Source organism: Triturus cristatus, chromosome 1_2 (genome assembly GCF_964204655.1).
Source record: "Triturus cristatus chromosome 1_2, aTriCri1.1, whole genome shotgun sequence".
Lineage (NCBI taxonomy): Eukaryota > Metazoa > Chordata > Amphibia > Caudata > Salamandridae > Triturus > Triturus cristatus.
Window position 1 is genome coordinate 512,530,073 of NC_140580.1, and position 17,279 is coordinate 512,547,351.

The following is a 17,279-nucleotide window of genomic DNA, read 5'->3' on the forward strand; positions in this document are numbered from 1 at the left end:
AGTGCCAGGAACCTTATAGGTTTGTAAAAAGAACCCTCAACCACCAACCTAGTTGGTGGCATGCTTCATCATTGGGTTCCCAACTGGGTGGCCGAATGCCGCCCAGTTGTGCTTCAACGCCTGATTACAGTGGAGCTGGTTTGGTGTTGTGTAAGTGGTGATCAAGAAGTGGTGCAATTTAAAAATATCTCTGGGAGTCCTTACTGAATATTTTTTATTCCCAGCGGTCCAGGACATGGTTAAAAGAAAGGAGAAAAAGGATAAAGTGAAAATTACTAATTGGTCTTCATTATCCATATGGTCGACATGTTTCAGCATCAATAAACAGGAGTTTAGAGGCTTTCTTCAGGACCATAATGCGTGAAAAGAAGTGATTGTGAGGCAAAAATAAGCCATGTGTATGTATTGCAGCACACTCGCTAAGGTGTGCTGTTCATGCAATGGTGTGACCCTACTTACGGACCCACTGCAAATCGATGTAAAAACCTGTAAGACAAAAGAAGGACAAAAAATAATAAAAGGACGTACAACATATATACATGAAGTGGTTGCAACTTGCTTCATTCAGGTGCAATCTCCTTTAGTTTGTCAGGGTAGGCGCCATTAGCACTCTCTGAGTCGTACATTGAAGAGGTGCCATCAATCATACTAGCACCATGCAACACACATCGAGTGTGTGTGCACTCATGCATTTCTGGTAAAGTTTACCATCTATTGGTGTGTGCATTTCACATGAAGCGATGTTTTCAAATTTGTGCGGAGATGCCAGAACGGCTGTTCCATTGTGACTGTGTGATCTTTAAGAAAACATGGCAGACAAATTATGCTATGCTGACGGTGTGCAATAACATCTCTTCTAGGTGTGTGCGCAAGTATGATCGTTATGTGAAGATCAAAAGTTGTGGTAATATCACAATAAAAGAACATAATTACACTTGCTACGTGTTTTAAGTAGCTTTTACGTAGCCCGGAAGGGTCGAGCGCCCGTAGTCACACACTATGAGGAAAATGTAAAAAAGGCATTTCTGTAGCCAATAGGGAAAAAATACTTAATGAGTAAAGTAGTATTAACGGCTGGAGTGAGGATGAAAAATTATTCAAACTCTCAGAACCGGCCTGGTCTGTTAGCAGCAACCTAGAGGGAGAAAAAAACCTTACTTCATCAAGGCTGGACGCCCGCCAGTAGTACCTATTCCGGTCTTCTCGGGGATCAGGACGATACCCTCGATGTAGGGCCGGGGTCTTTTAAAGACGGTTTCCAGGGAAAAGGCACGGACAAAGGGGCGGGGGCATGTGACCACGTCACCGCGTGAGCATGTGACGTGGGGACGTACAGTGTAGAATACTAGAGTGCATATTGGATGTAACGATAAACCGGAAGTGTCGTGTCATTGAAGGATGCACTCTACTGTGAATACATCCATAGAGTGTCTAGGTAAAAGAAAGTGGCGTGTCAATCAAAACAAAAATCTTTATTGCTATTGAGCTAGCAAGGAGCACATAAAGAATCATTGACAGATATCTTGAGCCCAAAGTGTCTTGGTTATAACTTAATTATATGTGTAAATAATGTTATTTGTTTAATTATTCCATGATCTAAATTAGTATACTACGGTCAATAAATACAAGTGTCACTTGCTAATTTAATGTGACGTGATATGTGCAAAAAATATCAGAACGTCTTCCTTGAGAAAAGAGCAAAGTTAAACATATAGTAAGATAGGAGACTATTTCAATGTAAATCTCCTGACTTACAAAAAGAGAGAGAGGGTCAGCTTCTCAATGACGGCAACTGCATCTGTTGGTAAAACAAAGAGGACTTTGCCATCCTTCAAACTTTGCCCTCCTTGCATATCTTCATCGAAAAGTAAGCAAATTGCAGCTCAGCTGCAGATATACACACACAGCAGAAAAAGCCAGTTTTAGAGGTCATGTGCTCTTCTGTCCTATATTCAGCAGATTTTGTGTTTTAAAACTGCCCTTGGAGAGGAAAGAACAGTGCCCCTTCCCTCCAGTCTCCACATAAAAAAAAAACAGAGTCAGATCCAACCCTTTGAGATTTGCTTGACTTGCTGACCTCCAGTAGAGGTCCGTGGAGGGAGTTCCGTGGGGCGGTGAGGTGGGGCGGGGGAGGGGCACGGTGGGGAAATGTAAACACCGGAATATGGATGAACGGAGGTAAGTACACATTTAAATGCAATGCAGCGCGCACAACGAAATTCGTTTTATTTATTTAAATGTGTACTTACCTCCGTTCATCCATATTCCGGTGTTTACATTTCTCCACCCTGCCCCTCCCCCGCCCCGCCTCACCGCCCCACAGAACTCCCTCCACGGACCACTACTGCTGACCTCTAATACTGGGAATGCAAATGCAGGGACAGAGGATTGCTATCTTTCTCATGCTACATGCCTGCATTTGTACCGATCATGATGTGTAGCATAATGTAATAGCAATAGGCACAGGTCCTAGGTTTGGCTAGACTCCAACCTGCTCAGTGCCAGGATACGCTCCAGGGTGATAGTCCACAATGCAAATTTTCATAGAATAACATTTGCTTCATTAATATTCATGAGTCATGAGGTTTTGTAAACCTCTACAAATATACACTTTGCACTGCAACTGATTTAGTACACATGGGGCCGTATTATGGAAAGTGCCCCACGGGCACAAACCGCATGTGCTCCCACTTTGGGCATCCCCAGGGCACTTTGGTATTACAGAAAAGGCCACAGACGCTTGTGCTTCCCTTTCTGTAATACAGATAGATTTTGAGGAAAAATAGCTCCAGTGCTATCTCCACAGGGTGTTCCCTCATTTGCATAGGGGCATGGCCCCATGCAAATGAGAGAATCCCTTTGTCTCTGCACCCGTACAGTATTATAAACATGGGTGCAGAGGCAAAGAAGCTGTCAGGAGGCGCACTGACAGTGTGCTACCCAAAAGGTGGTGCACTGTCAGTGCAAGCCTTAGGGAATGGTCCTATGTATCCCCCAGAAATCCTGTTGCAGGCAGGTGCAGTTACTCACTGCATATGCCTGCAAGGGAATCTCTCCACCCTCTTAAAAGCGGAGGTGGGCTGCCGCCTGCACAGTGAAACACGGAGCTGCTGTTTCAAAGCCGCTCCATTTTTCACTTGAAAGTGGCTGCCCCATGGCAGCGGCAAAGTCATGCTGCCCTAGGGCAGCACATTTACATGGGGGCAGTGCAGTCAATTAATAGGGCGCACTTTCCATGTTTGTGTCCAGCGCACCTGTTTTAAGGTGTGCCGTGGCGCAAAGAGGGAAAGTGATTCCTATGTGTAATAGGGCCCCAGTTGAATGGCAAAATGATAACCAAGTTCAGTTTGGAATTTGCACCCACTTGTTGCAGCCTGCGGAGCCATACATCAGGCCTGAGGGGCAGAAAAGTTTTAAAATTAAGCCCTGCAGGCCTAGACAAAGTTCCATTGATGGATCTTATTCTTCTGTTAATTATATTATTCTCCACTTCTGGCTAAATCTGTGGCATTCTCGAAAGATGTTTTCAGTATTCACTAAGAGATGCTTTACTTTTCTAATTCTAGAGCTTGGAAAAGACAAGTGTGATGGTGTAATCAACAGTGAAAGGTTTCTGTCAACTCCCCTCACTGATAAGGATGCTGCGAACAAATCAAAGTGTGCCAAGGTGAGACCATTTGATACCTATTAATCGCAGGCATGTGCCAGCTGACGCTAACTTTGAAATGAGCCCTTGGCTTCATGCTGTGAACAAGCTCTCTGCTAATCAGACACACAGCCTAAGACAGCAATCAATCCAGAGCATCAACATTTCCTGATTGAATCTCAGATTATCTATGCTCTGGGATGTACTTTTCGAAATTGAAAAAATAGACTCATTTCCACATAGTTTTCTTGTTTTGTTGATTAAGGGCCCAATTAAGAAAATTAGCACATCCCTTCCATATCTATTTTGTCTAAGTTGTGAGCTGTGATCAGATTCATGTTGTTCTGAGCTGCAGGAAGCTTCTCCAATTTCAGACATGAAACCCAAGAAAGCTCAATTGGATCATGTGTGTTAAAAAGCACAGGGTATACCTAAAACAAACATTTTGCATAATCACGCCATTTAAAATGGCATGATTTCAGTTTTTTATGTAATTAATGTAAGTGCTTTTACAAAAAAGTTAAGACATATCATATGTTAAACTTTGAATGCCAAGAATTTAACAAATAAAGATAAAGTTCCTGATTTATAGGACATTTGTAAGTCCAATGGCATAACAGAAACAAGTGTCTCAAGACTATGTTTTTTCTGCTAAACTAAGGTATTAAGGCTAGCTGTCATAAATGTCTAATGAATTAGAATGGCGGCGGAAGTATATTTTTATACAATGCATGTTTTGCTGCTTATCTTTCAATTTACCGTATCTAGAGTGTCATGTCAAAGACAGCAACACAACTGTGGTTGGCTCTAGTTGGCTATGTAGCTGTCAACCACATTAGAAAGACTAATAAAAGCACATTTTGCTGTCCAGAACTATGTGAAAGCAGACAGTACGTCCGGTTTGAAGATGGTTGTTTTCTGCTCTGTTTTTGATTTGTATACATTTAATTCGTAGGGAACATAAGAAGTGAAAGAGTCTCACCCTACTGCAGACTAAACTGATACTACCTGGTGTATGTGGCATGTCGCATTTGTTTTCTAATCTGACCAGACTTTTTTATCACCCTCCAAATTTGTTCTCTTGGTTTCAATGTTTGAATAGTCAATGTGTCCTGGTATATCCTTTATCTTGCCCCTTATGATTTCATGTGCCCATTCTAAAGTGTGAGGGCCATACTTCTGTGCCATTTCCCTTTCTGGCTCATTGCTCTCAATAGTGTCAATCATATTTCCATGTGCCTAGCTTTCTTTCTTGTCCCTTAAAGAGTAATATACACATTATCTGCGTATTAGGAATTATCTAGCCCAGTCCAATACCCAACCTTGTCATTTCGAAATGCAGTTTGTGCGATTATGTGGCCATTTCTGGAAATTCCAGTTTATGTTGTTCCTTGGTGGTCCAATACAAGTTCTGTAAAAGTTTAAACTGTGTCTATTTTCTAAGGGACTATCTATTATGAACTTTATTTTTTATTGTTCTTCTCGAAGAGAGTTATCTTGATCCCTCATTTACGTCAGAATCTGATAACATTAGTCGATGTGCTGTCTGCTTTTGTATTAGTCCTCTATATTTCCAATACTTATTCCTGTCATCCTGGACCACAGATTATTGGCCTCGATGTCCCACTTCTTAGAGTATGACAGCATTTGAGATAGGAGAGCATTATGGGCCTTGTAGTGTCCTTTATTTCCAAATGGAGCGTGTGATGATGCTCTGCTAGTCGCGGCAGAGTGTCCCATTCAGGGCATGCATTGGAGCATTTAAATGATGAGGGCGGTGTCCTATGCGCCTTTAATTGCCAAAGCTTCTGAAGAGATGTGAGGACACTTTGAAACACGTCAGGCATCCATGGCACATTGAACTGCTTAAAGTTATGGTTGTACTGGTGGACTGTATACAATAAATTACAGCGGGCATGGAGCCGTGAAATATGCCCGGTACACCCATGAAGCATCAGCACCGAGGATTTCGACCATGGGACCCATCTTTCTTTGTCTTCTTGTTCACTTTCTTTAGCTCTCTAGTGAGCAATTTTATCACTTTATCAAAGTGGGACATTTACTTAGATGGTTTAAAGATTTATCACAGATGTACACATAGAGTTCTTCGTCTTGGTTGAGACCTCTCGGATTAAGAGCCCTGAATTTCACTATGTGTTTTGATTCTTTTTGTCGCAAGAGCTTCTCACGATTTCCACCTCTTTATGATTGTGGAACTGGTTCAATGGCACAGAATCTTAGATTCTCCCATTTGCTGTTATGGGCCTTTTCCAAATGTTTGGCTATAGCGTTCGATCGAGCATTGTTCTTCGTGGCTCGAATATGTTCCAGGATTCTTTTCTTGACTTCACAAGTTGTGCTGCCGATATAGAAAATGAACAAGAAGACAAAGAAAGAAAATGAAATGGACCAGAAGATTAATATAAAAAAATTCCGCAAGAATCCTGAACTTTCTCAAAAAACAATGAAACAAAAAGGATTAAAAGGAAAATAAAAAGCAAAGAGTCAAAAAGTGACATTTCCCCTTCATGAAGAAACCACCCACTAGTGGATTATGAAAAATAAAATATTGAAATGAAATAACACAGAAAGAAAACTCACCAGGGAGTATTAAAAGGACCAAATATAAAAACTTTTTTGATCGCAAAAAATATCTTTTGCCTCACACAAATTGTTTTAAATCACAACACAAAGGGCACCAAATGTACACGTTTTTCTAATTAAAACACTGAGGTAATTTAGTTATCACAAAGAACTACATTAACCAAAATGCTTAGCAAAAAATGACAGGAAGTAACTGTTGGTTATGGAAATAAATGACGCCGTCATGAATTATAACATCATCCCGTGATCAAGGTCTGAGTAGCAAGACCAAAACGCGTTGGGCATGGCTCACTAGAGAGCTAAAGAAAGTGAACAAGAAGGCAAAGAAAGAAAGAAAATGAGATGGACCAGAAGATTAATATCAAAAAATTCCGCAACAATCCGGACCTTTCACAAAAAACAATAAAACAAAAAGGATTAAAAGGAAAATAAAAAGCAAAGAGTCAAAAAGTGACATTTCCCCTTCATGAAGAAACCACCCACTAGTGGACTGTGAAAAATAAAATATTGAAATGAAATAACACCGAAAGAAAACTCACCAGGGAGTATTAAAAGGACTCATTAGATCAAATATAAAAACTTTTTTGATCGTATAAAATATATATTTGCCTCGCACAAATTGTTTTAAATCATAACACAAAGGGCACCAAATGTATATATTTTTCTAATTAAAGCACTGAGCACTTAAGTTATCACAAAGCACTACATTAACCAAAATGCATAGCAAAAAATGACAGGAAGTAACTGATGGTTATGGAAATAAATGTCGCCCTCATGAATTGTAACATCATCCCGTGATCAAGGTCCAAGTAGCAGGACCGAAACGTGTTGGGCATGGCAGAACTCTTTTTGCACTAATAAACCACCTAAAACCGGAATTCTGAGCGTGTGCTACAATCTTTGCTGAGGGAAAATTGGATTTATATATTACCTACTGGCGGTCGCCAGTAGGTAGTTATAGTTAGGACCACGTTTCCATAGGAAATCCGCAACATTCTATTTTGAATAACTTTTGCGCCAGTCAACGAATCCTTGCGAATTTTTCAAAATAGGTTGGGCGCTACGCTACGCTCCTACCCTGAAAGTCTCGGGGGGATTCGTCAAGCGGGGGCTGAGATAAAAGGGGGGTCCCAAAACGCGTTTTTCCCATGCATTTTTTACATAGGACCTTTAGACACAGCTACAGCCCGAACGGCTGAACAGAATTACTTGAAATTTGGCAGAGAGGTAGTCCTCAGGTCAAGGAAGTGCCTTTTGTAGGTTTGGTGTAAATCTGTTAAGTAGATTCTGAGAAAATAGCCTTTAAATCAATATATATATCTGAGCCAGCTTACGGTGCGCTTACGGTGCGCTTACCGTACGCGTACGGTGGCGTGCGCGAGCGCGATTCTGATTGGTCCTTAGATCTTAGTAAACATTCGAATCGGTCGAAACCAGGAAGCGGCGGCCGCCATTTTCTCTCTCGCACTCTGAGGGGGGAGCTGATAAACAAATGCCAAAAACATATAAAGGGGCTGTTTAGACAGCGCCCATGCACATAACCATATTAGTTGAGTCTTCACAGATCCCCCAAGGCAAAAAACGGTAATTTTTTATTTTTCGAAAATTTCGCCGATTACCCTTACCGTACGCTTACCGTACGCGTACGGTAAAAAAATTTAAAAAAAAAAAATCCACACTCTCTCCACCCCGTGTGCAAATGGTGGCCGATGGCCAACATTTGTGCATGGCGTATAAGAGCACAGCATTTCCCCCAAAAATTTCAACAGATTACCTATCACAAGGAAGCGCATAATATGTCCTCCATGTGCGCACGGTGCGCGAAGCGCATCGTGCGTACATGGCCCATCTAGCGTAACGTGGGCACGCGGTGCGCGTAGCGCACCGCGTGCCCACCGTGCGTGCACGGCACTAACTGCGTAAAGTGGGCGCGAGGTGCGTGAAGCGCACCGCGTGCTCACTGTGCGCGCACGGTGCGCGAAGCGCACCGTGTGCGCATGGAACGAACTGCGTTAAGTGGGCGCGCACGCCACGAATGGCGTAAAGTAACTTAGCATTTAAAAAAACGTACAAATTCACTGACAAAACCATAGGTTTCACACACGTTATAGTTAGGAATTAGCATTTAAAAAACCTTGCAAATTCACTGAAAAAACCATAGGTTTCACACATGTTATAGTTAGCGGAAATTTTACTGATAAAAAACCAATAAAATTCCCCCGTTATAGTTAGTGCAGGAAACTATAACTCACGCGACCGCAATCTTCTGCTGATGACATATGTGTCTTTATGAAAAAAAAATATTTGTAATATATGTATAGCTAAAAATGTATGGAAGAAGACATGGGCAAATAAGTGTCTAAATACAGTATTAGCATCAGCAGAGGATTGCGGTCGCGTGAGTTATAGTTTCCTGCACTAACTATAACGGGGGAATTTCATTGGTTTTTTATCAGTAAAATTTCCGCTAACTATAACATGTGTGAAACCTATGGTTTTTTCAGTGAATATATATATATATATATATATATATATATATATATATATATATATATATAAATATATATATATATAAATTCACTGAAAAAAACATAGGTTTCAGGCATGTTATAGTTAGAAATTAGCATTTAAAAAACCTTAGGAATTCACAGAAAAAACCATAGGTTTCAGTCACGTTATAGTTAGTTGGACATTTCACTCGTACAAAACCAGAGAAATTCCCCCGTTATAGTTAGTTCAGCAAACTATAACTCGCGCCCCTGCAATACACTGCTGATGACTTCACATATTACATCATTCATGACATGGTCCGTGACATCACTGATGACTTCGTTGATGACATCATCCAGTAACTGTGTTTTTCTTTAAAGTTTAAATATGTATTATATATATATATATATATATATATATATATATATATATATATATATATATATATATATATATATATTACCTACTGGCGGTCGCCAGTAGGTAGTTATAGTTAGGACCACGTTTCCATAGGAAATCCGCAACATTCTATTTTGAATAACTTTGGCGCCGGTCGACGAATCCCCGCGAATTATTCAAAATAGGTGGGGCGCTACGCTCCGCTCCTTCCCTGAAAGTCTCGGGGGGATTCGTCAAGCGGGGGCTGAGATAGAAGGGGGGTCCCAAAACGCGTTTTTCCCATGCATTTTTCCATAGGACCTTTAGACAGGGCTACAGCCCGAACGTCTGAACAGAATTACTAGAAATTTGGCAGAGAGGTAGTCCTCAGGTCAAGGAAGTGCCTTTTGTAGGTTTGGTGTAAATCTGTTTAGTAGATTCTGAGAAAATAGCCTTTAAATCAATATATATATCTGAGCCAGCTTACGGTGCGCTTACGGTACGCTTACCGTACGCGTACGGTGGCGTGCGCGAGCACGATTCTGATTGGCTCTTAGATCTTAGTAAACATTCGAATCGGCCGAAACCAGGAAGCGGCGGCCACCATTTCGTGTGTTTCACTCAGAAAAAAAAGAGTGATAACAAGAAAAGGGGGCAAGGAGGAGAGTTACAGACCCCCTAACATTTGTAAGGGGGTCAAAGAAGGACAGAAAAGTACAAAGAAAACATTTATTGATTTTAAAAAAAATCACGGGGTACGCGTACGATAAGCGTACGGTAAAAAAAAAAAAAAAAAAAAAATGAAATGCAGATTTAAGTGTTTAGATATTAGGGGGCTCTAAAAAGAGCCGTTGTGTTTATGAAGTGATTTTTAAGTGGTACCTACAAGTAAGTACCGATGCAGAGTCTAAGGTTTAAGAGGAAGACTCTGTTCCCTTCATCATTGAAGTGCACACCATCTCCTCTATAAATGTCTTGCATGTCGTAACGCAAGTTGTTGTGGTAAATGGAACCCATACCATAGTCACGGAGGAAAGCAGAAACAGATTTGTTGACGTGCTTTCTTGCTTTGTCAATCTGCGGACAGAAATGATTGGACCAGTTCCATTTTTGCCTTTGGCATATGTTAGAAAACACAAAGGCAGTTTTAGGGAAAAGTGAAAACAGTTGTGCAAAGGTGTCCTTCATAAGCATTTCCAGACCTACCCCAGTCAAAGTGCCTAGGTCATTGCCACCACAGTGCACTATTATGAGGTCAGGGTGTTGGTTTTGCATGAAGGATTTCACCAATGGCATCAATTGGTGCCACTTTAACCCTCTCTGACCAATCCATTTAATGTCTACATTTGGCAAAGCAAGGTCTCTCACCATACCTGTTTTCTCTGCAAACTTTTCACTCCAGAAGACATAGCTGTGCCCTACAATCCACACTGTGAACATCTTCAAAGGAGAACTGGATGCACTCAGGAGGTGTAATTCAGTAGAATGGTAAAAAGAAATGAAAGACAGTTTGGAAATAGAGGCATACATATTTTTTTCATAAAAAAAAGAACTGATTGGCTGTTTCATACCATTCTAGAATAAAAACTAGGCTGTATGTGTAAATTCATAGACGCATGTTTTGTATTGGTACAGAAAAATGTGTTACCAAAGTACAGTACTATGGATTTGCTGTTAGGTTTGAAAAGTCAAGCACTCTTGCTCTGTGGAATTGAAACATTGTTTGGCGAACTTCTGACCTAACTCCACACAGCAGTGTTCCATGAGCTGTTGCTATGGTAGCAGGCAGAAGTCAAGTTGGGGGAAGGGTACTAGGCAGAAGTCAAGTTGGGGGAAGGGTACTTTTGGAAAAGGGTTGGTTTTCAACCAATAGAAATGTGTGATTACATTTGAAAAAAAGGGGGAAGCACTGAGATTTGAAATTAACATGTATATATGTGGAAAAAGAGAGGGAAAGTTTGCCATTATCTGGTTCTGCTGAGAGGAGAGAGGTGTAAAGAACAGAGATCCTGGCTCTGATAATCTGCTGTTTGAGTGCCACATTTCTTTCACAACTAACTAATTTTAAAGGTGAGTTTAGAGTTTGAGAGGGGATGTATATGGTAAATTAAGAAATGAATAATAGAAATGCAACTCTTTTTGTTGAAGTTGTGTTTATTATTTTCTGTTTTGGGAGAAATTTAAATGTGAGGAACAAGTAAAATAATATGGACTATGTTTTCACAATAAATTAAGGTGTACTGGTATAAAATAAGAATAGTTTAAGGGTTTGAGGTTGGACTCAGTAATGCAAATACATTCAGCATCACTAAGGCTGGTTGCCCTTGCTGGAGTGTAGGCAGTCACCCAGGATACAAATGGTGCTGGTCTGAAAAAGCAGTTTGGACATGTGCTTTTTAAAAAATCTGAAAAGTGGATTCATAATGTGTCAGTCTGTAAAAGTGTTTATCACTTGCCAAAAAAAAGAGCAGTAAGTGTGCTTTCAAATTGGCAAAGAAATTTCGTTTTGTGACTAATGTGAAAACATGACTCTGTGTGCAAAGAGGAATTATAGGCAGAGATTTATTGTGTATTGCTCTGGTGATTTCACAGTTGCATTAGATGGAAAGGGGGAGCCATTTTTTGGTGCAGAAGCAGACTCTTAGCACACACCCAGCTGCTTACCATGTGGAATCATGCACAGTATTCACAAGCGAGTGGGGTTTGAGGTTTCAGCCAGTAATGCAAATACATTCAGCATCACTAAGGCTGGTTGCCCTTGCTGGAGTGTAGGCAGTCACCCAGGTTACAAATGGTGCTGGTCTGAAAAAGCAGTTTGGACATGTGCTTTTTAAAAAATCTGAAAAGTGGATTCATAATGTGTCAGTCTGTAAAAGTGTTTATCACTTGCCAAAAAAAGAGCAGTAAGTGTGCTTTCAAATTGGCAAAGAAATTTCGTTTTGTAACTAATGTGAAAACATGACTCTGTGTGCAAGTAGCAATTACAGGCAGAGATTTATTGCGTATTGCTCTGGTGATTTCACAGTTGCATTAGATGGAAAGGGGGAGCCATTTTTTGGTGCAGAAGCAGACTCTTAGCACACACCCAGCTGCTTACCATGTGGAATCATGCACAGTATTCACAAGCGAGTGGGGTTTGAGGTTTCAGTCAGTAATGCAAATACATTCAGCATCACTAAGGCTGGTTGCCCTTGCTGGAGTGTAGGCAGTCACCCAGGTTACAAATGGTGCTGGTCTGAAAAAGCAGTTTGGACATGTGCTTTTTAAAAAATCTGAAAAGTGGATTCATAATGTGTCAGTCTGTAAAAGTGATTATCACTTGCCAAAAAAAAGAGCAGTAAGTGTGCTTTCAAATTGGCAAAGAAATTTCGTTTTGTGACTAATGTGAAAACATGACTCTGTGTGCAAATAGGAATTACAGGCAGAGATTTATTGCGTATTGCTCTGGTGATTTCACAGTTGCATTAGATGGAAAGGGGGAGCCATTTTTTGGTGCAGAAGCAGACTCTTAGCACACACCCAGCTGCTTACCATGTGGAATCATGGACAGTATTCACAAGCGAGTGGGGTTTGAGGTTTCAGTCAGTAATGCAAATACATTCAGCATCACTAAGGCTGTTTGCCCTTGCTGGAGTGTAGGCAGTCACCCAGGTTACAAATGGTGATGGTCTGAAAAAGCAGTTTGGACATGTGCTTTTTAAAAAATCTGAAAAGTGGATTCATAATGTGTCAGTCTGTAAAAGTGATTATCACTTGCCAAAAAATAGAGTAGTAAGTGTGCTTTCAAATTGGCAAAGAAATTTCGTTTTGTGACTAATGTGAAAACAAATGTAGTAATATATTTAATTAAAATAAAGGAATTTTTTTTTAGTATTTTTCAGGTATTGCTGAAGAGCAGTGAACAAAATTTAAGATGCCTACAAAATCCAGAGTAAAAAAAGACCACAAAAAAAACCTATATTTGAAGACAACTGGAGGACCTAAGTTAGTTGAAGATGCTCATGTTGGGAAGAAGAAAAAATCTTCTGGTAAGCAGACAAAAAATTTTCTAAAGAACATATTCAAAAAAAGGAAAAATGTACAAAATGTCTGTACTGGAAAGAATGATTTCAATCGAAAAGCACAGGAAAAAATTGAGAATTTAGTTAATGCAAATATACCTTCTGCAACTGAAAAGATTAACTTAAACAGAAAAACAGCGTTTAAAGAGATACGTAGAAAAATGTTTCAGAGAAGAGTTATGTCCAATTTGATAAAGGATGTGAAGAAATATAAGCAAAAGGCTAAGTTTTATAAGAGAAAAAAAGAAATTGAAGCCATTGCAGCAAAGGCATTAGAATTAAAAAGGAAACTATTCATTTTAATTTTGAATAGGATGCGTACATTAGACAAAATGGTTAATGTACTGAAATCACATAGCAAAAGGAAAAGAGTAGTGAACAGAACAAACTTTTCTAAAGTGTTTTTAGGAAAATGGATGCATAGTTCAAGTAGTGAACCTTTTTTTAATGAAGAGAGTTATTTTCAAAGTAATAGTTTGCTGCATGCAGTTGACACCAGAGGTCGTGCTTATGAAGTGAAAAATGGTTGCATAATGGAGAAGGAGATAATGGTTCCAAGAGATGAGGTACAAGTGATGGCGGATGAGGCTATGGGGAGACGTCCTAAAGCCCCAGTGTACACTTGGAATTGTAGTAGTATTTGCACTGTGCGTCAGGAATCTATTGATAAATTTCGTGAGTTTCTAAGAGAATATAGTAAAAAAAGTGTAAAACAGAAGATTAAGGTGCTTCAAAGTTTGGATCCATGCAGAGTGAGAGAGAATACTGGTTTGCAGGGTCATTCTCTGGCTTGTCTATCTAGAAAAGTGTGTAATAGTGTTTTCCATCATTTTAGGATGCTGGCTGTTCATCATACTGAAATGAGAAAGTTTGTGAGACGGTTGTATTTTGCTAAAAGTCCAGCAATAAAGTTAGATGAATTGAATAGGGCTCTTTTCCGTGGAACGGTATCAGATGTAGAGAAGGTTGTTGATGAAATTCAGTTTTGTTACTTTGGTCCTGAACAAAACAGTGCAGAGAAGGACACAGTAAATGAGGAAGAAGTGGAAGAGAATGTAGAACCCTCTGTAAGTAAGACATTTAATGATCACATAACAAAATTTGCAATAATCTCTAATGAAAGACCAAATATTACTTGTATTTGTTGCCGCAGAACTCATTATAGAAAACAAACCAGGTATGTTGATCTCTACAGAAAGAGTGAAAATGAAGATAATTATAAGTGGAAGGATTTTGCCACATATATATTTCTTGAAAATTGTTTTGAATTGGGTGAAGTTCAGAGTATTTGTAAATACTGTTACAACAAGTTAGAGGAAAATAGAATGCCGACCAGAGCTGTACATAATAATTTAGAATTGGATGCTATTCCTGCTGAACTTTCTGAATTAAATACATATGAGTCTATACTCATTCAATGTGTTCATCCGTTCCAGACCATAGTACGTATGGAGCCCAAAACTGGTAAATTACCTCCTTCAGATTTACTGAGAGGTTTAAAAGGTAGAGTGGTGTATTTGCCCTTGGATTTGAAAAAAAATATGGAAACTATTGATGCGGATACTTTGGAAACTGAACCATTAATTATTCTGGTTAATGGTGTACCTACAAAGAATAAGAAGATTTGGCAGGAGCTGGTAGATGTACGGAAAGTACAAAGAGCAAATTTGTATTTGAAAAGGAATAACAAATGGTATGAATCAATTTATATAGAAGAAGAAGAAGAAGAAGATTTACAAGAAGACACAGAAACACCAACTGGACAAATTGAAAAAGTGGACAAGTCAAAGGAAGAAGAAATTTATGAACATTTTAGCATACATCCTCTTCATTCAAAAGAAGTTATGGGAGACAATATTGATCTATTTCAGATGAAGAAAGCAAAAGGAACTCCCGTGAGTGTATGGGAGGAGAGCTTGGAAGCTCGATGTTTTCCCCAGCTGTTTCCTAAAGGAAAAGGAGGACGATACGATGAACGTCCGGAACAGATTCCAGCTTCTGAGTATCGGACTACAAGACTATATGCTGAAGATCCCAGATTTCGACAAAGTATTCCTTATTTGTTCCATCTTTTATTTGAAAGCGACTTGTCTGCATTGTCTTATGCAGTAAATCACATTTTAAAAAGTGGAGTACATTTGCAAAATGTGTCTGCTAAGGATTTTATGGAGAAAGTGCAGCACCGAGATGATCATTTGGAAACACAACTGATCAATCTGATGGCTTGTCAGCGTGGGACAAATGAATATTGGTACCGACGCCATGGTGAATTAAAATGCATGTTACGGAATTTAGGAACACCAACATGGTTCATTACCCTAAGCTGTGCGGAGTACGCTTGGGATGATTTACTGGATTTTCTACGAGAGGCAAATTCAAACATTAAAAACATCGAATACAAGACAGCAGGAGAACTGTGCTCATTGGATCCGGTTAATGTTTGCAGATATTTCAATCATAGATTTGAGGCTATGATGTCCTTCATCTGCAATAAAAAAAATCCACCTCTAGGAGAAGTAGTGGATTTCTTTTGGAGAAAAGAGTACCAGGCAAGAGGTGCTCCTCATATTCATATGCTGTTGTGGATCAAGGATGCCCCAAAGTTTGGAACAGATACTGATGAAGCAGTGTTATCTTACATTGAAGAATATGCAACATGTGCTATACCAAAAAGCACAGAAGAGAAAAAGTTAAAGGAGCAAGTTTTACGTTTCCAAAGTCATCGGTGTGGAAAATACTGTCGACGGAAATACAAGAGCAAAGATAAATACTACACTAAATGTCGATTTGGATTTCCTAGACCTGTTCTTTCAAATGGAAGAGTTAACAGTTTTATGTCATCTGTGAGACATACTATCACAAGAAAATCACCTAAGAATACCTACAACCTTAAAAGAAAAGAAGAATCAAAAAATATAAATGACTACAACCCAATGATTTTATCCATGTGGAACGCTAACATGGATATACAGTATGTAGCTGACAATTCCATTGCTGTTGCTCGATATGTAACGTCTTACATTATGAAATCAGAAAAAACAGAATTGAAGGAAATGTGGGAAGAGATTTCTCACGAGAAAACTGTCAGTAAGAAGCTGTACAGTTTCAGTTTGAAGATGTTATCGCATCGAGAAATTGGATCCTACGAATGTTCAGATAGGTTATCTTCTGCAAGTCTCTACTCGAAATCAAGAAGAATAATTTGGGCAAGTTTAGGCCTTGCAGCAATGAGAAATCGGGTACTGAAATCTGTTGGAGAAATTGAATATTTGGCCGAGAATGACCCAGAAAGTACAGATATTTTGAAATCAAACATGTTGGACACATATTATCCCAAGAGAAGTCATCATCTGGAGAACATGTGTCTCTATGAAGTGCTGCAGAACTACATTTATTCACGGAAAGACGCAGAAGACATCAACAATGGAAAATATAAAGTCATTGGTGAGGAAGGATGTTTGGTGAAGCAAACAAAAGGAAGTTTGATAAATCACCGGAAGCTGAGTTGCGACACTACTGACAAAAAGGAATTTTACTACTTGGCTCTTTTACAGCTGTTTAAACCATGGCGTACAGAGGATGAACTACTGGGAGAATTTCAAAGTTATGAAGATTCTTTTAATGCTTGCAAAGACAGCATACAATGCAATACATTCACAACTTATCTGCAAATGTTAAATGAAGAAATTGAACAGGAAACTACAATTGCAGCAGAAATAGCTAGAGACAGTTCTCAGGACAGCCAAAGTTCAGGAACACTCAGTCAAGATCCCCTAGGACAACCAATCGTTGAAAATGAAGCATCAATAGCCATGAATGAAGTGGAAACGGCTATGAATCAAGCTCAAGGAGAATTTATGGACTTACAAAATTTGGAAAGACAACTGAACGAAGAGCAGCAACAAATTTATGAAGAGATCAGAAAAAAAATTGATCACGGATTTCTACATGAAAAAAAAGAGTGCTCATGCACATCATTTCATCCAATCAGGATGTATGTAAGCGGACAAGCTGGAACTGGAAAAAGTTTCCTAATAAAAGTCATCAGAAGCTACCTACAGCAAAAAACAGATTCTACTTTGTCTTGTGTGGTTACTGCT

The 17,279-nt window shown here is 39.4% G+C and overlaps 1 protein-coding gene across 1 annotated transcript in view; it reads left to right on the forward strand.

Annotated features, from left to right (window-relative positions):
• The window catches only part of C1_2H10orf90 (chromosome 1_2 C10orf90 homolog), a 561,981-nt gene that overhangs the window by 33,867 nt on the left and 510,835 nt on the right, over positions 1-17,279 (forward strand). The window contains exon 2 of the mRNA XM_085622763.1: positions 3,567-3,667. Coding sequence (XP_085478889.1) covers positions 3,567-3,667 — 101 coding nt within the window. The remainder of the gene's footprint in view (positions 1-3,566; positions 3,668-17,279) is intronic.